The sequence below is a fragment of the Hesperophylax consimilis genome, chromosome 25 (assembly GCF_061612785.1).
Source record: "Hesperophylax consimilis isolate HC1 chromosome 25, BYU_Hcon_1.0, whole genome shotgun sequence".
Classification (NCBI taxonomy): Eukaryota; Metazoa; Arthropoda; class Insecta; order Trichoptera; family Limnephilidae; genus Hesperophylax; species Hesperophylax consimilis.
The window spans coordinates 10,541,852-10,568,774 of NC_142860.1; the positions used below are offsets into that span (position 1 = coordinate 10,541,852).

Consider the following 26,923-nt stretch of genomic DNA (forward strand, 5'->3'; position numbering starts at 1 on the left):
AAAATATAAATTTGGCTATTACGGTCTTGCCAGAAGCCGTAATTGCACAAATATTTATGGCTATTCGAAAAAATTATCATTTTTTCATTCAGTTAGTCATTTTCGGCTAGTGAGAACTTCCAGTTCCAGTTATCAAAAAAATTCCCAGGTTTCTACCTTTTTTCATGGCAATTGCGTGGCGTGATGTCTGATAATTCAAAATAAGATATTAAATTAAATATTCTCAAATCTCCGCACTAAAATCCAAGTAACCGCTCCACACCTGAATTCCGTTAAGGTGAATATCTTCATACTCACCGACCGCTCCGCGCCAATATCTCTTTGTGAATGTTGAAATCGCGCTTCTTAGTTTTGAAGTATCTTGTTTTACTTATGAATAAAAATATAAATTAAATATAAATAAATAAATAAGCATTACTAGATTTAATAATTGAAAATATACAAATTAATCCATACTAAAATAATGTCGTCAGTCGGATGGTTCCAGGTTTTACTCGTTGAGTAGGTTTATGTGAGTAACCAGCCTTTGGTTAACTAACTAACCGTCACGCCGTTTCCAGAAGGGGTAGGCAGAGAGGATGGTCCGCCAAACAACTCTATCTTGGCACACACTCTTTGCCTCATTCACATTCATATATCGTCTCATACATACCGTTCTATTATTCTGACCCTTGACATGGCCCGACTCAAGTATTTGTTTATTTTTCTTAATATAAATACATACAGAACTGCTGCTACCAGTAAAAATTGATCATCTGAATTAATTTTCTTTGCAACCACGACAACCTTCCTGTAAAATCAGTGCGCCCAACTGACTTGTGTGGAGTGGACGCAAATGGTGACGTAGAACACAATGTGATTCATTTGGCACCAATGGAGCAGTCATCAGTAGCGAGTTTTACTCCAACCGGAAAGAACATTAATTTATTTAAATCCAGAAGAGACACTGATATCTTCTATATAGCGTGTATCGGCACGTACCCGACAAACTTTAACCAGCTATTCCTTAGCGGTAACATTTTTTTTCAATTAAAAACAAAAAATAAATAAAAAATCCACACTCCGTCACTGTCATTGGCATTGTTTCTCGTGTTCAACAGCTGTTATTAGCAAGTGTTTCAAAAAGCGTCCTCGCTCTTTTATACACACTAAATAATAATAGGTAAAAATGAGACGAATGGTGCCATGCCATTTCATTGTGATTGTAAAAGCGCGCCAATGTAGGTAAGTACGTACATTATTTAACGAAACTCGAATAAAATATTGCCAGATGGGTTTTCAAACATTGACAAAGGATAAAACATGGAGACATGTGGTGAAAATATGAATAGTAAATTGTTTATTAAAAAAAAATGTTACCACACAGCAAAGTGCCCATAACATTTCTTACTCCAAATGTTCCAAGGAATAGGTGGTTAAAGTTTGTCAGGTACATGCCGATACACCCTGTATAAATAAAAATATAAATGTTCGTTTCTTCAAAATCTCCGAAAAGTGCTTGCAATTCGAATACGTGTCTTTTTTTATATACCTATATTATATAGATGTCACCTGAGACTGTAAAAACATGCTTTTTTGAGCAGCGCCATCTGTTGGACGTAAAAGCAACTTGGGCTATTGTTTCACTATCTGCACAGACAGTCACAGCAACGCGTGGCGGGGTACAGCTAGTTATAAATAAAATTCAATCAGTAGGATTAGTTTATCAAGGGCGTATTGCACTACTTCTGAGTAAACTGTTGAAGAACTACTCGTCAAGTAACTTTAATCATAGGATAAGCATGTTGTAAAAACAGACACTTATTTGATGGGTAGCATTACTCAGCAGCGGTGAAACAGATAGTATAGGCTTCTCAACGAGAATCGCTGATCGAGAGGTGGTGAAATACCCCCTAAACCTGTTACAATGACAAACAGAAAACCTTATAGAGAACATTTAAATATTTACCTTTCTTTGGACTTTACACGAAATTCAACATTATTATAAATCTATTCAATGGGATTAAAACACATTCAATATTTTAACAAATAACTTTTATTTTTCTTTTGTATGTCCAACATTTTATTATATAATTGCTGTTAAAATCCTTCCTCCGGTAACAGAACTGTTGTCAAATAAACTCAGAAACTTCAAATAATAATACAGAAACATTTTGATTACAAAAGGGAACCATAATATTCACTACTACAAGCATAATAATAAGTATTATATTACAGAGGCATGAAAATTGACATGAGTTATATAGGCAATGTCGATAACACAACATCTTTTTATTTGTGTAATTTTTGGGTACGGTAAACGCTATCATAGAGAATGTAGGTATTAAAAAAAAAAAACTGGTATATTATATTAATTTATATAAGAATGGTTGATCAAAACACTATATTAAAATGTTGCCATGCTTAGAACTCTGATCAATTATTGACAGTTCTCGAACTACGGGACATGATTCCCTGATTTAACTGGATGTATTTTTTAAACCTTGCAATATTGCAGAAAAATAATTAGTGCACATTAAAAATATACTTCATTCATTCAAAGGTAGTAAAACTAATGCTTGCAAAATAAGGTCTGCCTCTTTTTATCAATGTAAAATTTTGAATCATTCCTCGAAACACAACAATCTACATAATTTTTTAAAAATTGCTGTTTGCATGTTGTCAATATTAAAACTATTTTTTTTCTGCAATTTGTGCTGGGTAGAGAAATAACACTATCCTCAAATGGAAATAATTTACAACAGAAATGTGAGTGATATTATTACTATCCCCCCATCACATTTTTGAATATTTACTATTGTTCAACAAAATGTTTTTAACAAAATTATAACAATTTTAGCAAAATAAAAAACTGTTGTTAAAAGGTTGGTATTTAATTTTAGGTATTCGTATTGATGATCATGAAAAAATAATTTTAAAAACTAAACGACAAAGAAAATTTTACAAACCGAAGAGAAAAGGTGGGCATCAATTTTTAGGTATCAGAAACCGTCCAACAATTTCTCAAAATTAACATTGGCGGTTATATCACATTTTCATCTACCCAAAAATATTTCTATTTGATAAATATAAAAAACTGGAGGATTTTCCCAAAAGAATTCTTGGACAGTACAGTATATTAATAATAAATTTCCTCCATTTTCAAATATAGAGTTTTCATTTAAAAGCAAAATTTTCCATTTTAAAAGATGGCTACGCCATTTAAAAAATTTGGTTCCTACCGGACTAATATACAGTGTGGTTATTTCACATGGCTCTATGTCACTAATATAGTGGAAATCTAGCCTGATGTGTAATCTCCACAAACAAAACAAAAAAAGTAACTTAATAGGCATTAAAAAATACTTGCCTCTTTCATAATATATTTTACATTTTATAAAATAATAATAATTCATATCCACCGCGAAACGTCCAAGACTCGATTGCAGACTATTTAAATAATCTCAGAACACAATTCAAATTTGTCAACTAAGTTTATGGTGCTTCATGGTCAATTTAAAATTTCCTTAATTACTGTACTAAATGTTACTCCACAATAATTATATACAGAAAAAAACTTTAACAATCTTCTCATGTGGGTGAGTTTTAAAAAATAAACTATTCAGTTTTTTCATTGATTATATCTAGAATGAAACGTCAACAAAAAAATATATTTTCTAGTTTCATACCCCTTTGATTTTTTTACACCTGGTTGGTTTCTAGCCAATACTGGAATTTCACTGGTTTTCTAGCCACACATTTTCTTAATACATGGTTAGAATCAATATTTTAAAAAAGGAACATTATTTTATTTACTCCGAAACATTATTGAACAAAAGATATTATGGTTTGTACCTTTTAAATTTTGTTCCTAATTTTAGGTAGGTACCATAAATATAATTACATCACTAGCGGGTGCCCATTGAATACAATGAAAAATATTTTATTTAATCACTGAGATAATAATTAAATATTAAAAAACATGTCCCACATTAAAAGTATGATTTACATATTTTTTAAGGAAATGTTACCCATTATGCAGAGTAACCTTTTTGAAGTAATCAAGGAATAAAATATAGTACATAGACTTTGTCTTCAGTAAATGAATTCCAAACAAGAAGCATCTACAGTCTCTAACGTTCCTGACGAAAGCACATAAAGACAATAATTATGTTTAATATTTAATATCATATAAACTAAGAAAGTATACAAACATGATGATTTTTGTTGATGAATGAAATGCAAGAGAAACCACAGGATATTATTAATTTCAGTCTCTATACTAGAACAATTTACCATAAGTTGACAGCTAATTCGAAAACAGGCACAATTTTGTATAAAATAACAAATTTATATTGTTTCGGAGATCCCTTTTACCCCATTACACGAAGAAAAGCACAAAATCTGCAGAAAAAAAAAAACAAATAAATTCCAATGAGAATTTTATTTTACATTTTAAAATTAAGCATTATAAAAAGGAGTGAAAATATCATCGATTCGAAATTTGGGAAATTAAATACAATGTATATCGACTTTCCCAATCCAAAAGATTAATTATATGTTATTATACTATTTTCTTCTTTTATGTACGAAAAAATTGAAATTTAAACGATTTTTTTTCACTTTTGGCTAGAAACAAACGACATTTCTGATTTTAAAATGCCAATATTTTCGGCACTTATGTGAAATGCCTAATATTCCACAAAATTCGTTGAAAAAAAACAAAATACAATTTTTTTATTGGTATCATAAATTTTTCAGAAAAGGCGCGGGTGGTCGCAACAAAGGGCGCGAAAAACCGAATTGACAGTTGACAGTTTACGTAAGGCGTAATACAGAAATGCTACACGAATTATTGAGGAAAGTGCCAACGATTTACGAATGCAACTGTCTATCAGCCGTGCGCATGTTGAATTTTAAATGACTGACATAATATATTATAAGAAACAATTTATCGATTACATAAGCAGGGTCATGTGTCATGCTTTAATGTAGGTAGTACGTAGTAGTAGGTAGGTACCCGCGTAGCTATCGAAAATCGGTTCTTTCCAAGGCCGCAATGCCGGTACTTATATACCCTATCTGTAAATGTTTATCAATAACAATTTTCTACCGGTGTTTTCGTACCATATTTTGCTCAGTGCGTAGTTATAAAAAACCTTCAACCTCTAAAGGGTAAACAAATTCTATTTATGATTAGGTAGGTACGTATTTTTAGACTTATCTCACAGGAAATGCAATATTTTTTCATTGTTAAACCACACAAATTATTTTATACCTACATAAAGACTTTTCTTACATATTTGATAGAGAATAGGGTATTTATAGAAACCCATTGTATGAAGGACGAACAAGGTATTGATTTTATTATTATCTTTTAATGGAAAAGTAGGTACTTTTTACTACGCATTTTTATTGTTATTCTTACAAATGTTATGTTACACAAGCAAGAATCTAACTGGCCAGAATTAGAGGATCATCATATTAGAATCTAATCAGAAAATAAAACTAACAACAAAAAATCCAAGCAACAATAATGATTAGAGTACTTGTGTATTTTACCCCCACGTAAGCATTTTGCAACAGTTTAAACCAATCTGACAGTATTTGGCAACAGTGTAACTCAAGCCGACAGTATTTGGAAATAATGTAACCCAATCTGACAGTATTTGGCAACAGTGTAACCAAATCTTACAGTATTTGGCTACAGTGTAATCCAATCTGAGTTATTTGGCTACAGTGTAACTTAATCTAACGGTATTTGGCTACATTGTAACTCAATCTGACAGCATTTGGAAACAATGTAACCCAATCTGACACTTTTGTATATTTTAATAAATTAGTGGAGAAAACAATATGTTAGTTAATGACAGCTTAAGTACGGTTATAGTTAATTAGTGATTGAAATTTCTTGGCTAAGATAGTTTAGGTTGGCAGGGAGATTAGTGATGTGATGAATTTAGGTTAGGTTATACTAAACTGATTTTATGTATCAGAACATTAAAAATTGCGTCTAAAACAGCTTGCGATTGTACATATTACAGACAAGTACCCTATTTAAAATCTGAAAATTAGTCATTAACACATGGCAACACAGAAAATATATTCACTCTATTAAAATATGCATCTGATTTACAGCCTGTGTGTTATACTATATTTGAGATAATCAGAGAAATACAATCAACCACGTTTTAATTGTGATAAAATATTGCAATATATTAAAACTAATCAAGATAATTAATATTATTATGACGTGTGCCTACAAAAATCAATACTAACTGCCAAAATATCAAAATCATACATTTACACCTAATTTATTTATTGTCAATATACACACACCATCAATCTAATATAATTTTAAAAATACATAATAATTTCATGGTAAAACTAAAATAGTTGGAATTTAGAAGTAGATCTCAAAATTGCAAATGAATTTTAATTTTTCTGTGGTAATAAATTGTGTCCTTTTATATGAAATAAACCAACATTGTTTTAAATCATAGACAATCGAAACAAGAGACATGGGTCAACATCGTCCACCCATACTACTGCAAATCGCACCTACGCAGAGCGGCGCCACGTATTTTTTTGTACCAACACACTAAAAGCATCGCTTTCATAGTTGGTGCAGTTTGGTCGTAGCAGGCTTTCATGCCATATCTCCCTTTGTTTCTATTATCTCTGGTTTAATTATAATTTTTTCTGAGTTTAGCGTGTTTCCGTGTGGTTTCTCCCCCTTCTCTAATAATATAAATATAATAATAATATAATATTATGTACAGAATAATTACTATTTTAATTTGGGCTTCTTCAAATAGAGGCGTATTCATTTGACCAGTTCCTAAAAGTTGTTATAATAACAAATATATACAATTAATAAATAAATAATAAAAGAAACAACAAACACGCCAGCATTATTAAATGTGTGAAAACGACAACAATATTATTATGAACACGTAATACATTAGGTTTAGTCTCACTCGGAGGTTCTAACGGATTATTATATTATGATGGAAATTGTTAGCACCAAATTCAGGAAACATAAATATTCAACATTCGAGAAAAATTGTGTTATGTTTTTTTAACAGCGCGTACGCAAATAATATACACACTTCATTTGAATTCGTATCGTTCGGCAGTGAGAAAATAACCTAATTTATGAAAACTATGAACTGACAAAGTTGCACCTGGCAAAAGGTAATTGAAGTTCATTAAGTATGTCATTGCTAATGTCCCACCTTGATGGGAGGAAGGATCAGATATCTGTGAGTCATGGTGTGGAACCAGGAGACATTCCCTAATACCCAATGACAACCCTGGTGAATTTTATTAAAGGAACAGGGCTGCCTTTGGTATGAATGTTTATAGGAGCTATGCAGACCGTCTGCGTGTCAACAATGATAATAAATATGACAAAAAATTAGCATTATTTTGATTCAACAAGATAAGGTGAAGCAAAAAGAGCTATTCCTGATAGCACTTTAAGGCTGTCAAAAATATTAAAATGGCTTTCAAAGATATTTGATAATATATTGACAAACAACTTTTCCGTGCATTTGGTCATATATGAAATTTAGTATCGGTGTGGTGATGTTGATTGGTAAACTTGAAGAATCTTGCAAAATTGATATAAATAAATGTTGAGATATTTTGAGTGACCAGTTTTTGTGTAAAGCAATTTCCACTGTAATAGAAAATCCTTCCTGCATTGTAGATGGGGATTAAAAACCAGTCAAAAGAATATACCTAGATGAAATATGAATAGTGATGACTATGAATATTTAAAGAACGGTTAGGCTATCAATAAGGCGAGGAACTCGACACGGCACGCTAAGTATCTTGAGTGGTCATCATGGTGGGGACTTCGCAGCCCCCGTGGTGCATGGTGTTGAGACTCAGGGTGCCGTAAAGGTTGGTTCCACTGACCGCCGGGAGCTCCATGGACTTGAATCCCCCGGGTGAGGGTGGCGGGGGGCCACTCGAATGCTCGGAAACGCTCGGGTCCTCGGCCTTCACAGAGGCCTGCGGCAATACTAACCTCAAATTGATTACCTTATCTTTATTCTCTACTTTAGTTACTTTCTCGGCGGATTTGAGCATGGCTGCGTCGGATCTGCCTATCAGCAGATATTTAAAGGTTTCGTACGTGGACCAACAGATGGCTGCGGCCGGCATTTGGTATAAGACTCGCGCTTGGAGTCCTTTGAAGAAGCCCATAGGACCACTTAGCCTAATAATATGCTGGACCGCATCGAAGAATCCCTTTGCTTTGACGCCGGTTTCTTGTGTATTGAGTACAGTCTTGCATACGTCTAGGGGAGTTGTGGCAGCGGCGGCTATCGCACCCGCTACACCGCCCGACATCATATGCGCGGGAGGATTATACACCCTATCCTTGTTGGTGACAGTCTGTATGTACTCGTATGCAGTAAAGTGGATAGACTGGAAAGGTACGTTCATTGTGAGTTGCGTTGCGTACGATCTGTAGAAGGCTCTTATTCCTTCCGTTCTGTAAACGCTTGTTACGCATTGGATTACACCCCGATAAGGTGAATTGTACATTTGCAGCCGTTGTTTCACAACTATATAATTAATCCACAAACAATATATTGTAATTTTATACGAACCATAAGTTGAGGAGCATGATGAGTCGTGGCGGAGGAGTAGACAATACATGAAAAGAGAGAGAAGATAACGTTAATACTCTGCAATATATTATTCTATAAATATAAGTTAATTTATTCAAATGTGTGAGTGAAAACTTAAGTCAACCATAATCCACACAGATATCTTTGCACAGTGAGTTTAAATGCATATTTTATTCTGCGAATTAATCATTTTAATGTAAATGTTGTTATCTATGAGTTAATGGGCTTTATTACTTATTGGTGGATACAATTGAATACAATATTAACTGAATTATCGTGTGATTATGATAATTAAGACGTACGTCAAGTGTTAAGCGGTGTTCAGTTCTTAGTAATGCATTTCTATGTGTATGTAATGTATACAGGTGAAAATCTATACACAAGATTTTTCAAGACAGAATTTTAAATCATTTTGAGGCCTATGAAAAGCCAATATAAACGGAAAGAATTTTTTTCTATTCCAAAAACAGAAGAGATATCATTTACTTTTCAGGTGGAAAAAAGATTCCTGAAAATGATTATCCTTCTTTTTAATTATCGGTCCAATTCATTCTAATATCAATGTTTCTGTTTGTAACATGAAATATTTGAATTGAGAAGAGGATGGCTGGGAAGTACCTGACTGGTCAGATCTAGTCACTAAACACGGGTCTTAAACAATTAAAAATAATATTTCTATTAAAAATGGTGGTCTTTCGCCAGTATTGTACTGAGAGAATCTATTTACCAAACTGGAAAGACGTGCAAATATACTACATTTACATTGTATATTATTATATTTTATGTAACCGCACAACACTGAATTAGAGATATAAGGATAATAAATTATTAAGTCCCTCCCATTCAAAAGAAATGAATATGAATTGAAATGAAGATTTCCTGTCAGTAATTTATAAATATGAGACAAGTTCTGTGGAAGGTTTAAATGCACTGAACAGATAATACTTAGAAGCACTGACATCAAAATAAATAGACCTGCCCTAAAGCCAAATTTGCAAACCATTCCGGGGGCCTGGAGCCAACCACGTGACAACCTATTTTGGCACCAGCGGGGTTCGAGCATTACTGAATAAAATACATCATTGAGTACACATCAAGACGACAGTGAGTGACGCTCATACTATCAAAGCTTAAGTATAGCGACGCAAAATACAAGCTGATAATTTAGTGCCATGAATAAATTAAAAGACAACTCTACTACTCTTAAAAAATATTCGAATTTTGTAAATAAAACCCTTTTCAACGAGATCTGGAATTTTCAGTCACGACTAACGATTTTTACATAAAGGATTGGTAACAAGGGGTGTGGCTCCTTTTAATCGATTTATATCTACGGTTTCGGTGTGTGGCACCTCCAGTACTTACTCAATTGACAATTATTGTGTATTACCCATATTGCCGACATTGGACTTTTTGACACTGCGGTTGCCAAACCTGCAAACTAGGACACAACCTGGGAAAGCGAATCTGGGCAAGAATTCATTCCTTGTACGACAGCCGAGAATATTGGTCCACCTCTGGACTGACCGACGACGCGACGGGTCCACATTTCACAAATAACGCCATCATTACCTGAGATTAGATTCTTGGAGAATTTAGCAATCGGTAATCATCTTCCTAACCTGGACACAAGCAGGCTTTTTGGCATGGAGCCATGGTTAACTTGGCGGCTCTCACTCTGGAAGTTAATCTGTTTTTTGGAAATTCAGCGGAAACGGATGGCTGCCTGCCAAGCTGGTCAACAACTACGCTTCAGCCGGTATCACGCCATGTTAACACCCTAAGCAGGCCCTTTTGCCAGACAGTTTAATTTTAGGATGCATTTGATTTTTAATATATTTTTTTATAAAATCATAACATTATTTCTGTTGTAAAAAAACCTCATCCGTTTTCAGACCAGTAGTGAATATTTGACATCTCAGTTTATTTTATTTGTTAATTTTAAGGTTAAGCACAATTCTGCTATCAGCGAAAACTGGAATCGGAGTCAAGGTAAAAAAAGTCAATAATAATTTTAGGATTAAAAAAAACTCATTATCCTTAAGTAGAATCGGATTCTCCTCCCAGGTAGCTATTTGAACTTTGAAACACTAGACGCTTTTTGTGGGAAATCAAAAACAGAATCAAAAATGAACTCTGTGTTTCAAGTGCAAGCGATTCTGTTTATGCACTTTCTCATGGCATACAGATTTAAATCGCATATCAAAAAATTCCAGCTAGGGCGAAATTCCAATGACAGCAGCGCATGAACGGTTTGTCGGCGGGAAAAAATTCTTGTCACTGGTGCACTGGTTTTCCAGAGGTAATTTATTTAAGAAATATATGACGGAAAAAATTAACTAACACGGTAAAAAAAATGAATGATCGATAAAAAATAATGCAAGGCTGTAAGCGTAGTGAGTAAGATTAAGAAAGAGACACTCAGATGGTTTGGGCATGTACAGTAAATTAAAGAAAAAAGAAATGTAAACAAAATATATGACGCGAATGTGAATGGTAGAAGAAATCGGAGACGCTCGAGGAAGACATGGCACGATCAAGTGAACCAGTGGGCCATGTCAAGAGTCGGAATAATAGAAGAGAATGTATGAATGTGAATGAAGGAAGGAGTGTATGCCAAGACTGAGTTGTTTGGCAGTCTGTCTTCTCTGCCCACCCCTGCATGAAACGGTGTAGTGGTTAGTTAGTAAGTTTAGAAAAAAAATCGAACCCGTGAAATCCGGATTCGTAGACGAGGATTTTAACCACTCGGCTAGGCAAGTAACAATGCCATTTTTTTTTAAATATGTTATGCAACTTCATATTTTTATGCCTCTTCTATAGAAGGTTAGGTACTGTCAAGACACTTAAGTTCAAATAATACATTTGCTAGGTACAATTATGTCTGGTGGGACTTTAGTTTGAATTTAGAAGTGTGTAATTTCGGCCGGAATGCGTTTTACTCATAAAAGTGTTCATACAACCTAATGCAATGATTCATAACGGATTCACTCTCACTGGATCCAAACACACATTCAATGCGCGCAGCAATCTAGGAAAACTTCCCTTTTCGCTAGACGTCACATTGCTGTGAAATTCTTTATAAAGGAAGTTAAAGGTTTTGAATCAGAGTCATAAACGAAAAGCGACCTTATTCAAAAGTGCAATATGTGCGATTTTCGCTTCAGGAATATTAAAAATCCCAGAGCACTGACAGAAGAACTTAGCAATATAAGATATCTGTTCAGTAAGGCACCTCTCAACTTAGGAAACTCAATACTTTAACCAAATACCCTATTATATTAATAATACGTCAAACTCCTATAAAATATTGGCAGTATCAACAATGCTGGCCGCTAGAGGCGCTATTATAGCATATTGACATTGACGTTCTTTCAATGATGCAAATTGAATTTATTTAGTACATATTTGGTGTCAGTGTTTAGCACTTCTTATCTTGGTATTTTGATTAATATCGACAAAAATATTAAAAAAATAGGTTCTATGTGTTGTTTACGGATGTAATAATTACAAACGACATTAATGATTGTTATTCATTAAATACACAAACAGTGATTTATTCTGGACCTAAAAATAAATGCTGTCCATAGTTCGGGAGTTTTAGCAAACACCCTATAATATTAATCTTACCTCTAACTTCTGACATTTCCCATACATTCTGATGGCAGCATGCTACACTAGCACATCCTAGGGACGTGAGTTGTGCGCCTTGTTTTCTTTCATACATTTTAATTGATTTTATGGGAAATATTATATTCTTTATTTTACGTTAATAAATTAGAGAAATAAAATACAAATAATGTCCCACTATTATAACAGTTTAGTTATAATTGTGGGACTTGCATTGAATTACCTAATAATAAATAATAAATACCCTATAATATTAATTAATCCCCATTAATTATATATTGGGTGTCTGGGGGTAAAGTGCGCTAACTTCGGGAGGTGATTCTACATGATGTTGGAATAACTTTTTTCAAAAGTCCAACTTATTTTTCCCATACAAAAATATATTTGCATAGAAAAATATTTATTTTCCCATTCCAAAAAATCAACTATTTAACCTAAAAACTACATTAAAAGGTTAGCATTTAGAAAAAGTTATTTATCTCTTTTATTCGTACTACATAGAATTAATGATAATAATTGTTATATGTATTTATGTTAAGAAAAAAAGTCTACAAATTATAAGAAATTAAAGAAATTTCTCACAATTATATCAGAAAACTAAATCATCAAAAACAGAGTTAATAGTCGCCGCTTTAATTTTTTTTATGTATGTGTAAAAAACAAAGCAGTAAGGTCGTATGTAGGTTACCTATTTGTGTTTATTTTTTTTATTTCTCTAATTTATTAAAATGTATGAAAGAAAACAAGGCGCACAAAACACGTCCCTAGGATGTGCTGGTGTAGCATGCTGCCATCAGAATGTATGGGAAATGTCAGAAGTTAGAGGTAAGATTAATATTATAGGGTGTTTGCTATAACTCCCGAACTATGGACAGCATTTATTTTTAGGTCCAGAATAAATCACTGTTTGTGTATTTGATGATTAAAAATCATTACTCGACATGACACCGATAGATGAATTGTTTCTGATTCCATCTCTTGGGTAACTAAATCTGATAAGTTTGTTAACACTTGTGTAGCGGCATGCTACTAGAATAATACCTAGTGAAACCTAGAATGTTCGAGAATTTCTGTATAAGCAGCGCGCATTACACAAAGAACCTTCTAGACTCGCATCGAAGGCACACAAGTCTACTCACGATTGTTGGAACATTCCCGCCTTTACGAGATGCGCGCAGTTCTATACAAGCACAGCTGCGCATCATCTCCACTACAGTGTCGAACATCAGCTGGAGGAATTCATCATCAATAATACAGTCACAATAAAGTTACTGCAATACTACAATCTCGTTCATTCGTCTCTGCCTACAGTCACAAACTTGTAACTCCTCAAACTTGTATAACTCCTATGACTCCATTCATGAACACAGTGGCATTCCATTGAGTTCAGCGAGTCCAGCGAAACGAAAGGAACAAAAGAATGGATCCGAGGATTCGACTCCATTTGACTGAACTCGGAATCGAGTTTGTAAAATAAGTGGAATGACACATCTCTAGTATGAATAAATTACAATGGCCAGATGAACGACTGTTAGATTGAATAATCTGCTGATAAAGGAAGCTGTCTGGACCTCCGACAGCTGGATGAAAATGAAAGGAGAATTTATGGTAAGTAGAGAGTGAACGTTAACTATTTTCACTCTATACTTACCATAAATTTTTATTCATTTTATTGAATACCAAACAAGAGTCGTCCCAACTGTGGGACTGCGGAATACCCAATCAGAGTATATTGTCAGGCTGAAGGAAATGGGGAAAGGAAGGAGATGGGGAGAGCAAGGTCGAGAAGTACCTGGCTATTCAGATCTAGTCACCAAACACGGCTAAAGCCATTTGAGCAACAATTCGATTCTAAATGGTGGGATTTCACCGAGGCAATACTGAGAGCATCTGTACCATTCTATAATTGTTATCCATCATATATAGCTTTGAAATATAAATTTAACTGTAAAATGAGACAAGATAATAAGAGCCATAATATTGTTTTTTTACATTTTATAAAAGTTCTACAAGGAGGAATGATTGGAGTAGAAAAATAGTATAATATCAATTTTAATTGAAAAAAATATCACCGGATAGCAAAAAGACATCTACATTGTTCAACTTCAAATATGCTCAGGAATCCCTAGAAGTCTTTCAGGTACATGCTGTGTATAGAGACTTCAAAATTTGGCATTATCGCTAACCAAAATTTTCAGTTGTCTATGTATTAATTAACTAGATAATATATTGACTATTATTGATTATATCAATGATGTCAACTCAGTGGATATGGCGCGGCGGCGGTATAATGTGAGATAAAAACAATTCTATTTATGATAAAAATTGCATGGCAATGCTCACCTATCACAATACTGTTGTATCACTGAGCACACACCATTATTATTTTATTGATAAATATCTAGAATCTTGATGATGAAGAGATATTCTGAGAAGCCGATGGTAAATTCATTCATAAAAAAAACGTTAAGTGATTAACTTTTAAACAATATGCTCTCGGACGACCTCCGTGGCATAAATTTAATTAATATGTGTTATTTTTTTCACATTTAAACAATATATAATAATATACAATATGTGACACATTCTCAGATGACAGATACTCTCAGTATAGCCCTGGTGACAGACAACCCTCATTATATATATATAAATATTCAGCCTGTGTATTGTCACGAAGCAGATCTCTCAAACGCATTTTAAAAACCCCGCGAAACTAAATTCAAGGTAGAACCTGGCAGCACAGAGCGACGTGCATTCTACGAGCATCAACGCCAAAACCCCAGCGGTTTTTGTGACCGGCGGCGATCGCCATTCCAACTCTAGCCTTGGTCTCAACAACACGTGCGGTTTGCAACTCCAAAACCGGTCTCGGACGCTGAGCGCCGGACCCTGGTACCGCAACATTACCAAAGTCTAGCACGCGCCCGTTTTGCGCGTGTAGACGATCACAACCTTGGTTACCACTCCACAATGACTGGGAGTAACACCTCGCTGGCCTCGCAACTCCTGCATCCCCCGGGACAACTCATGTAAGCGTATACCAAACCTTTGCCCCATTATGTGCTTTCTTTTAATGTCTGTTAAACACGTCTGCCAGATAGAGCAAATATGAGAAAGAGATTGTTCAATTCAATCAGCCAGGAAATAATTTAGGATGTATACTGTGTCCCCATTTTGTGTTATTCTATGTACCTGTTGACTGTAAATACACTCATTTATCATTCCCATAGGAGTTTCATTTGACGAGGGAGGTGGAGTCTAGATTGTTGAATGTTCCCCGTGTAAAGGCATTCTTGCCGACCCAAACCTGAGCTGAATAATTAGAGTCCCATGATTCTACCCTCTGACGCTGCCAAAGCCGGCACTGGCGCCCCACGCGGCCCATAACACTGGGGGCCCGTTCGTAACACTGGCGCCCTACGTGGTTCTCAACACTGGAGCCCCACGCCAATTCTCAACAGTATGCTTGTGCTCGCAAAATTCGAATAAGTAGTTAACTGATATCGCTCAAAATTTCAAATTTTGTTCTTATTAGTGCTAGGAGTGTTTAGAGAGTGGTATAAATGGTAGCAAAAAATCGGGGATGCCCGAGGAATACTTAACGCAACATCTCTGCACTGGAGTGAGATGCGGAGTCGAATTGAAGTCAATGTAATGTAGTTTTTTTAAAGGTAACATTGTGGTATATGGTAGTGAATGGTGGAAGAAGTCGGAGACGCCCGAGAAAGACATTAGCAATAGCGAAGCGTTGCGGGATCCACTAGTTCTGAGTAGAAACGTTGCTTGAAATGACTTTAATCATGTTAGAAGGTATTTCCTAACATTTCTCTTTCCCTTTCCACTTTCTTCAGTCTCAAAAATTACTCCAAATTGGGATAACTGGATAGATAATACACATCATAAATGCATTCCATGTAGATTTGTATGGAAACCAATATCACCACTGACTTGGTACCTTTTGGTTCTAGCCCATGTAAGAAGAAACACAATGTAAGAAAGAACGGTTTGACTTTGAAACACACCCACATTGAATTTCTTGTGTTCTGCTTAATTCCATGCCAGAGTCCCACTGGCTCCTGGCATATTCGGGACTCATGTTCGGTATTAAGATTTTAAAACTAAAAGTCTAAATCCACACAACTGTAACGGACGTCGTTGGCCACATTATTAATTTTTCTCAAAATATGTTTTACATTTATAAAATGTGCCTACCCCACGCCACTGGCGAAATCATCACTCCCCACCACTGTTCATTTTGTCCCATTTTCGGCCAAGGCGGCCTGAAAACTTTGACTCCGAACGGCATCGATACCGCATCGCGCGTCTAACTCTGCCGAGCGGATCGATGTTCAACTTTTTACTATGTATAATTTACTAGGAAAAATAATTTTTTAAATGTTGCAGATGTCTATATTTTACTTGTACATCCCCTCGGCGGTAGTTAAATAAACACTATTTGCTATGTGCTACCACTGAGGAGATATTAAAAATGCTGTTTTTCACATATATGTATAACCATTTTTGTACAATAATTTTTACCTTTTTTGCGTGTACAAAAATCCAGGAACCTCGTAGCATAGTGAATCTTATCTCTTTCTGAGCGCTATGTTACGGGGGACCTGAGAAAAATACTAACTTAACGATATTTACAAATTTGATCGCTTCAAGATCATTTTTACACTTTTATTTACAAACTTTTCTTATTTTTTGTCCTATCTTGGCAAACTAAAAATCTAGTTGTCAAGATACACATTCTTATAACTACTATGCATTTGAACTATGTAATTGTTATTCATGTAAGCCTTCAAAATCTTTACAAACTCACAAATTCAAGCGTCTACCTTCGGCTATGCTACCGGCAAAATGAATATGCGACATTTTGCTGGGGCATATAAACACATTAATGGCGCGGATAGAATCCCCCACCACTTTTTGACTCACAGCCCAATGTCGGGTGCGAGTCAGGCTTATTGCATATAAGCAGCCACATAAAAAATAAAAATTAGTTCATCTTTACCACCGAAACCAAGTGTTTTATTTATCAACAAGTGACTCCTGCCCACCATCTGCCTCACCTCGCCAAGTCTTCTGCTCCAAACCTTCTGGCGTTACCTCCTCAAGATCAGCCGGCCCTACTCTGGAAAACCGCCAACGCCAGGAGCGAGCAGAGACCAAAGCACACCCAGTGCCCAACATTCACCAAACACTGGGTGCGGGAGGCAGAATTTATCATAAAATTGTCAACTATCATCATCATCGGCCGTAAAGGAGCATTCTCATCGGTTGAAGACACAAATCTACAGTCTTGTGCGGACTCCCGTCCAGTACAAGAACAGTGTGTTTTATTTGGACAATTTTTAGTGTCGATCCAGATATCAAGCAGATCTAATGTCCGGCCCACAAATGATATTACAAATGTGCAATTGGTAAGTAAAAAGGTTCCCCAAACCTGCTCTAATGCATTGGAACATTTTTGGGTATTACACAGCTTTTTCTATATCTTGAAAATCGAAATGAACACTAGTTTAATCTTGCAGCCTTGCTTATGTTTTTTTTTCCGTGCGAGCACTTATGTGTTTTCTTTATTTTTCATTTTTAAGCAATATGAAAATAATATTAAGTTGTGGGAAGCGAACACAGCAGCGACCTTACGATAGAGGACCTTCTATTGGCGGCTCGTCCACCCTATAGCGGACGTGACGATTGGCGTTATGTCTCCTGCACCGCGACGGGCCGACCTAGCCAGAACTGATTCATTCCGTTCCTGATTGTCGTAATTATGACAGCTCGCGAAGTGCTCCCATGTTCGCTCTCCACCTTCTCGTTACAATATCCAAATTTAATTATGAGTGTTAACAGATTGTAAAAATACTTGTAATAAGTAACCTTGTAAGCATTCAATAACATCCATAAAGATAAAGATATTGTAAGATTGTACGAATCCAGAGGTAGAACTATTTCATTCGTAATCCACGCAGAAGTCATCAACATGAATCAATTTCGTATGTGTGGAAGACAAACTAACGTGGCTCTATAATGTGTATTATTCTTATCATCATATGCATCTGCTGATGTACGGGAAAAAAATTTGCGTTACTTTCAGGTATTTCCAATATCAGTTTATCTGGAAATTTCCCAACCTATGCAACAAAGAGATTAAAAAATTAAACTTAACTCTGACTGAATAACATTCTCTGTACTATCAATATTTATTTACTGAATTATTAACGTCAGAATGGGTATTATAAAGCAATATGTCAATTGTGATTATCTACTGTGTCAACTAAATTTATAGAGATTATGACTTAACTTGTTTACATAAAATAATAAATTTAGTTATTGACAGCCCTCAACTATATTACATTCAATTGCTTTCTATATACATGGCAAACGAATATCCAGGCAATATCTACCGTGTTATAGCGACAATCCCAATAACGAAATCACAATTGTATACTCCCCGTCGCCGGAGATTATAACCAAAATATACAGAATTTGGGTAATGATTATAATGATGTTGTTGACATATTTAACACATCAATTTACTAACAGGTCTTAGTAGAATTTGTATCGGCAAGCAGACCAACAAATCAACAAAGTGCCGAGCTCTGCTTCAACTTATTTCAATTTATTTATTGTACCATTCATAATCTACTATTTTACCATCTTGCATTGTATAGTATTTTGTTAATTTGATTTTATCATGTTATGCTCATTTAGATGACCTTTGAAACACAAAAAATATAGATGCGGCTGGGCGTGAAATTTAAAATAAATAATTTATATTAGTAAAATTATAAATAAAATTACCTTCTGTGGGATTCGATATTCCATCGTGGATCAGGGAAGCTAGGCAGCCGGATGCACCTGAAAATAAATAAATAATAATTAAAATCATAGCACAAACCAACTGCTTGAATATGGCACAAAGCAAAATATATCAACAATGGCAGTGACAAACGTGAAGAAAAGTCAGCATTATGTAAAAAATAAGATGTCATAGGGCAAAATATGTCAGTAAAGACATACAGCGGTGACGATAATTGTGGTAAAATGGCAGCATTGTGGAAAACGTATGTCATGAATTTAAATAAGTCGACACAGACCATTATGAAAATCATAACACTAAGGTGAAAGAATGACTGCTGTGGAAAAAAATATTTTGCTAAGGACTGTCTTTTATATACAGTGGTACCTCGACATACGAGTGCCCCAACATACGAGTTTTTCGAGATACGAGCCGGCGAGCGAGTGATTTTTTCTTTGAGTTACGAGCGAAATTCGAGATACGAGTTCGGTTTAGCAGGTCGGCCGGAGGAGATTGTGTCTCTGGGGAAATCCATGGATCTAGAGGTGGAAGAGAGAGACGTGAACCAACTCGTCGAGGAGCACACCCAGGAACTGACGACTGAGGAGATACAAGAATTACAGTCACAGCAGCATACGGATGTTATGCAAGAAATGAGGAGTCAGAGGAGGAGGAGGTTATTTCTACAAGTGAGATAAAGGAGATCTTAGGAATGTGGGAGAGAGTTTCACAGTTCGTGGAAAAGAAACACCCAGAAAAAGTTGCAACAGGTCGTGCATCTGATCTTTTTAATGACACTTGCCTAACTCATTTCCGGAACATTCTGAGAGGCAGGAAGAAACAAACCTCCTTGGAAATGTTTTTTTCTAAACGGCCTACAGGTGAAAGCGAGAAAAATGTATCGAAAAAGCAAAGACCAGTAAGGATATCTAATTTATTTATTTACATTCTCTTTTTTGTTTTTGTACAATAAATATTTGTCATTTATAAATACCTTTTTTATTATTCAAAACCACATAACAAAAATAACTGGGGTGACATTTTGGGGGTTGGAACGGATTAATGGTAGTCTAATTGTTTTGTATGGAGAAATCTGCATCGATATACGAGTAATTCAAGATACGAGCTAGGTTGCAGAACGAATTAAACTCGTATGTCGTGGTACTACTGTATATACTACGGAGATATTGTGGAAAAGTACTGTCAATTGTTTTTTTATTAAAAAAACACATTAATAAACAAGTATGCAAAAGAATTAGACAGCCCATAGAATAGTCATTGAAAAACAATACCAAGTTCATTAACCTGAATTGTAATTAATTTATGCGTGTACATATATAGTTAAATATTCTGCAAATAATCTAACAATGAATAGTGTCTAAGTCCGCACTTATAAGTTTGAGCTATTTAGTGACTAAAGAAAGCGAACACTTTGTGGCTTGACAATATACAAATGAAAAAAATTCTTCGTTTAAAACCACTTTATTTGCGTTATGCACGTCGACCGATTTTTTTTTGATGTTTACATGTTTATTGACATGAAGAAGTGCATAACTCAAACAAGTGGTTTTAAACAAAGAAGTTTTTTCTCTTGTATGTGATATAATGTATGTTTTCTGACAAACATTCACTGTGCAATCCTGCCTGAAGGAACAACCCGTCAATGGTTCCTTAAATCCTACAGATTCATGAAAGAATCTCTACACATCGCCTGCGTATTTTAATTTCTGCTCCAGACTGTTTGGGCATCCCCAAATGGGGTGTATTGTGAGGCGGAAGTTTCTTCACTAAAAACGTTCATGAATTCTGCATTTATACTGCCAAGTTGAATGTACGATTAAACTTTTGTGAATTTATTTATTATTTATTTATTTTTTCATGTTCTCCATAAAACGGTTATACACCAATATATCATGGAGAAGATTACAAATTAAAAAGTTTACAGAGGCAGTTTTATTATTTTGTGACATGTGTTAAAAAATAGTTACTGAATTGTCTGTAGGTGACATTGAAAATGTCGATGGCTAATGCAGAATCGTTAAGCAGTTGAGTCGCTCTGTTTATTGGCGCGTTCTGATAGGCAGAAGTCCTCGCTTTCGGAGCATATAAGAGTGCATGGGATCTCCCTCGAGTATAATTGTTAGAGACATAAAAGTTAACCTCTTTCAACATAGGCGGATTGTGTATTGTACCAGAGATTAAATTAAAAAAGTGTTTGCCTAAAAATATTTTTCTGCGGGCTTCTAATGTATTGAAATCGAGCATTCCTGTTAAGAACAAGGATGGATACAGGAATGGATAGTATGTATATTCCCTCATATACAGGTAATGCATAAACCTTTTTTGTACTTTTTCTATTTCTAAGATATGGTTTTGTCTGAACACAAGGGGCCCAAATAATGGAGCTGTATTCCAGGATGCTGCGGACAAGTGCTTCATATGTTCTCCGTATTGCAATTCCATTAGTAAATGATTCTGCAGATCTTCATTTAAACTGCCAAGTTGAATGTACGACTAAACTTACATGAATTCTGCAGATCTTCATTAATACTGCCAAGTTGAATGTACAACTAAACTTTCATGAATTCTGCAGATCTTCATTTATACTGCCAAGTTGAATGTACGACTAAACATACATGAATTCTGCAGATCTTCATCTATACAGCCAAGTTGAATGTATGACTAAACATACATGAATTCTGCAGATCTTCATTTATAATGCCAAGTTGAATGTACAACTAAACTTTAATGAATTCTGCAAATCTCTATTTATACTGTGAAGTTGAATGTACGACTAAACTTTCATGAATGCATGAATTTTGTCATTCATCAAGCCCTATTTTACAAGTATTTGATTCACATGAACGTGCCGTACCTTCTTCAGGTATCCCTGACTTCTTCTGCCATTCAATTCAGGGTGCAATAAAACAAAATCTCTAGTCAGGGTATGCTTGTGCGGTGCAAACAGAAATAAAACAAATATAAATGATAATAAAATAGTATAGTTTTCTTACAACTTACCATAGACAAAGTGTTTATGCTTGGGGCTGGTCATTTGTGTGAGAGATTCCTTGGCGAATTCGTATGTGCTGAAATACAATGCATGTGCAGGCCCCGCGCCCGCAACCACCGCTGACATTCCTCGTACTGGTCTGCAAACAAGAAATAAAAGGTTATGTCACTGTCATCTCAGGAGACGCAATTATGTTTGAAAATAACTACACAGTTCTGAGGGTCTTGAGGGAATTAATTCTCTAGAGACCTATGTCATTTTATTTATTTAGACATACACAGTACATTAAATTTATAGTACATTATACAGGTAGGTAGATTTTTTTTTTGTGACACCTCACAAGAGCACCCCTGTCTGTACAGTGTAAAGAACCCCGGGTCGAAGGTCTTGAAGAGACCCGGATTAGATGAAGGAGGAAAAACAGATAATGGTAGCTTGTTCCACATATGAGCCGACTTACACAAAACGAGTCAAAGAAACATCAACTGTGAACGGGTGTGTCTGTTGAGTTTCACGCATGAGTACTGGTGCACTGGGGACCAATGCTGTTAGCTCGTTAGAGCAGGCTCCATTAAATTACCTGCAGAACAGATTCAGCATGCCAACATTGCGTCTGTGCATTGGAGACAGCAATCGGTGTGTTAACAGATTTCATAATCTGCTCTTTTGTAGATGGCGCTAATTTAATTATTTCACTTGAATACACGTTTTGCAAGCTATGCTTCAAATATTGAGACAAATTATTTGTTTGCGCCTGTACATAAATATGTATAAATAGTTTTGTCCACATAAACACCCAATTCTTTCAAGAAAGGCAATATTCAATATATTAATACAAATTCAATATTTTACCGATGATTTAAATCAAATATAGTATATGTCTTTATATGTGTATGCCTTTCTTGAAAGAATTGAGTTTTTAACCTAACCTAAATCAGATATTGGAAGTAAATGTGCAAAAATACGATATATTGAAATTCGTAAAAATACAATTATTATTTACACATAAATCGAAATTTCTCGGCCGAATTCCGCCGCGGCCGACCCTTTTATAATCTGACATTTTCTGAAAATTGTAAAAATATGACATATTTTCGCGTAAAACGAATTTTTCAGCCCTTCAAACTAGGATATTCGAAAAAATATGACATTCCAGTGTGATTCAGATTTACAAAATAATAATACTAATTAATACATTTTTCGGCGTTTAACCCCTACAGCTGGCTGTCAGATTCAGATTGTCGAAATTTTATGATTTATTTTGGGAAAAATCGATTTTGTTTCGAATTAAACGAACAAATTTTCTTGCGCCGACAAAAATAAATTACGAGTTACGAATTTGGAATTAAAAAACCATTTTGTATGAAACTAAATTTCTGGGGATATTTTTTTAGCGATAATTTCGAATTAAGCGTTTTTTTAGAATTATCGGGGTTCGAATTACCGGGGTTCGAATTAACGGGGTTCGAATTAACGGGGTTCTACTGGCAGAGGAAGGATGAAAGTAGAATGAATGCTGTAGAAATGAGATCCCTGAGGCGTATGTGTGTTAAAACCATGTATGATCGTGTGAGAAATATGGAGATCCGCAAAGAATGCAAGGCTGATGTAAGCGTAATAAGTAAGATTAAGAAAGGGAGGCTTAGATGGTTTGGAATGTAGAACGAAGGAGCGAAGAAAGGAGCATAAGGAGAATATATGACGCAAATTTGAATGGTAGCAGAAGTCGGGGACGCCCGAGGAAGACACGGCACGGTCTGTGTCAAGTGAATCTGATACTTGAGTTGGGCCATGTCAAGAGTTAGAATAATAGAAGAGTATTATGAGACGATGTATGAATGTGAATGAGGCAAAGAGTGTGCCAAGACCGAGTTGTTTGGAGGTCCGGAGGTCCTGATGGTTAGTTAGTTAGTTAAATGTACATTCTAACTTCCTTTCTACCTTCCCTAAAATTAGTTAAGACACAATAAAACTACATCTCTGTGCAAATTTGGCATAAGAAACTTTTTGTTTCGACTTCAATTAACTTAAGGCGATGCACTACTTCGTGTAATATTTTAAATTGAGCCGCTATCAATAACAACCCTTACGTAGATGGCGATAAGGTTTAAATTCCCGCTTAACCACCATCAGCCTGTTTTGATTTATGCAAGAAAAAAACATGTCCAAAAAGTGCCTTTTATTTTATTTTGTGGATGTTCAGGCATAAATATTTAATTTTTTTCCCATCATTTTATAAATAACTTAATTTGCCACATTATACAATAAAATCATTACCGAAAAGGGGTTGTAAGTAGGAGATTTTTAACTTTAAAGCAGTTTTCATAGGCCTTTACATTCTTTTTTCCCTGGCTTAAAAAAAGACATATATAAAAAATACTCGATTATTTCAACAGCCAAGATGTATTCTACTCGCAGTATTTAATTAAAGCATCTGAAACATTTCTAGGCGACCAAATTATCAAACCAAAAACACATGATTTTGCATTGCTACGTATGGCATCGCCTTAATTAATGTGTATCTTTGTATTCTATGCAATTAGTTGCAATAAACAGAACATGTTATACATAAGAAACTAAAAATATGTTATTTTTTAAAGAAACACAAACATTCCCGGGTTACGAATAACCTGACAATATTTGAAAATCTTCTATTACCACCACAGTAAATGTTGCTTGTTTTGTGATGGAGGACTTAGCCAGCGACCGGTCAAATTACAATTACAATTAATTACGGTTATTACAAATTAATTATACTTAATATAATCTCAACAAACAAAAACCAATGTTCTTTATAAAGCACATTGCCAATCAGTTTTAATTGTTTATATTTGTTTTGTTTGATTGCAAATGTTTATTATTTCCATTTGTTTTGTTTTATTGCTAATATTTTATCAATTGAGGATTCGCTTTAGATTTGCATATATATTATTATAATAAAACCAGTTTGGCATGTTGAAAAACTAGCTTAGTATATTTAATATTTTGTTTAACATAAATATGAATATTTCGCATGCATAAAACATTTGGATTTTTATTGCGATTGATTAAAATGCTTTTAGTGAAAAAAAAAATCATGCACAGAAAATTAAAATTTGAAATGGCGATTTACCTCGCATAAGTTCAAACTGCTCGGAACCTGTGGTACTATAGCAACTCTTAAGGTTTGCCTACTGTGATACTAAAGGAGGTGGGAAGGGTAAGGAGATGGGGAAGAGGAAGGTTGAAAATTACCTGGCTATTCAGATCTGGTCATTTAAATTATGAATGGTAAGAATCTACCGCTGAAACTTAAAAGTTCTCGATAATGTTTTGTTCCAATGGAATAAATAAATTATGCGTATATATATCAAATTAATAACTCCAATATAAGTCTGAACTGATCTTTGTTCAATTTCTGAGAACAGTAGACTTCGCGTAATGTTATTACTCTGACTAAGCTCGCAAGAGTCGCAACTCTCACGCGCTCTGGCGGAAAAAAGGGTAGTAAAAAATACGACTACCATCTTGACAGGATTGACGATACACGAAAAATACAAACAAATTTACAAACAGACGAATTTACAAATGCAAAGTGGTCGAAGTCGAAAATATATTAGGAGTACTTTGTGTGAAAGGAAGATAAAATGAACCCTATCAAGCACCGCCCTTGAGATTATATTTCATAAATACAAAAACGAAAACATGCTAACACCTTCAGTATGGCTAGATGGAAGGAAAATGGATGTTAGTCGAAGCGTCAAATACCTGGGACATATTATCACAGACGACCTGAAAGACATCGAGGATATGGAAAGGCAAAGAAGAGCGATATCCGTTAGAGCAAGTATGCTGCCAAGGCGTTTTCACCTTTGCAGTACAAACGTGAAAAATATACTTTTCAACGCATTTTGCACTTCGCTGTACACGTCAGAACTGTGGGTGGGTTACACTGCATCCCTGGCATAAGCTAAAAGTCGCTTACAAAAATGCTTATCGCCAACTAATCCGCCTACCGAGATACTGCAGCGCCACGGAAATTTTCATTGTTCAAATCAAGTAACAAAATCATCACTGCCATGGTTGCCTGGATGGAGTCCCCTCTGATGGCCCTCTGGAGACGAAAGACGTGCAAATATCTTCCAAAAACGGCAGCTTACACTCATTTTTGTGTTTATATTTGATCTTTTTTCACTTAAATTCCGATTTTTTGTGCCTATCGGAATCACCCATGTATTATTATTATTTTTCTTAAGCTAGTTATGTATATTATTTAAAATATGGAATGTATTGCATTGCACTACCCCTGCATACATTCTGGAATAAATTCTTATTATTATTATAAAAATGGCGCTACACAAAATTACAAATCATCCGAATATTATTGATTACAGTAATCGCCTAACTAGGCGTCTACTAGTTTTGACAATGGGCGCCAAAATTTTACACGCGTCAGGCGAGGTTTAGTTCAGGGCCTGCCCTGCATTTGAAGATAAAATTCAAAATTGTATGCACATCACATTGCGTTAAACTTAAATCGCCATGCCTTATAATCTGGTTTCATAAGGAAAAACAGTTCCACGATAACTCAACATAGTGACAATACAACACACTTTTAAAAAGTGATAAAAGTCATTAACTATGAAAAAAAACTAACCTATTAAACCCAGTTTTCGTGACCTTATACCTGTCACTTTTTAAAAGTGTTTTGAATTGTCATTTTGATGAGTTATCCGGACACCAGGAAAAACGGTCAATAATTTTATTTAAATAATCTTATTCCTAGAAAGACAACATCATTAAAGCAATTAAAATTTAATAATGGAATAATAATTAACATATTGCTTGCTTACTACCTACACTACT

General features: G+C 34.9%; 1 protein-coding gene across 1 annotated transcript in view; it reads right to left on the reverse strand.

Annotated features, from left to right (window-relative positions):
* Positions 1–6,740: 6,740 nt before the first annotated feature.
* mfrn (mitochondrial iron transporter mitoferrin) overlaps positions 6,741–26,923 on the reverse strand; it is a 69,126-nt gene continuing 48,943 nt past the window's right edge. The window contains exons 3-5 of the mRNA XM_089646735.1: positions 22,087–22,217; positions 19,068–19,124; positions 6,741–8,561 (exon numbers count right to left, since the gene is read on the reverse strand). Coding sequence (XP_089502861.1) covers positions 7,810–8,561; positions 19,068–19,124; positions 22,087–22,217 — 940 coding nt within the window. The 3' untranslated portion in view covers positions 6,741–7,809. The remainder of the gene's footprint in view (positions 8,562–19,067; positions 19,125–22,086; positions 22,218–26,923) is intronic.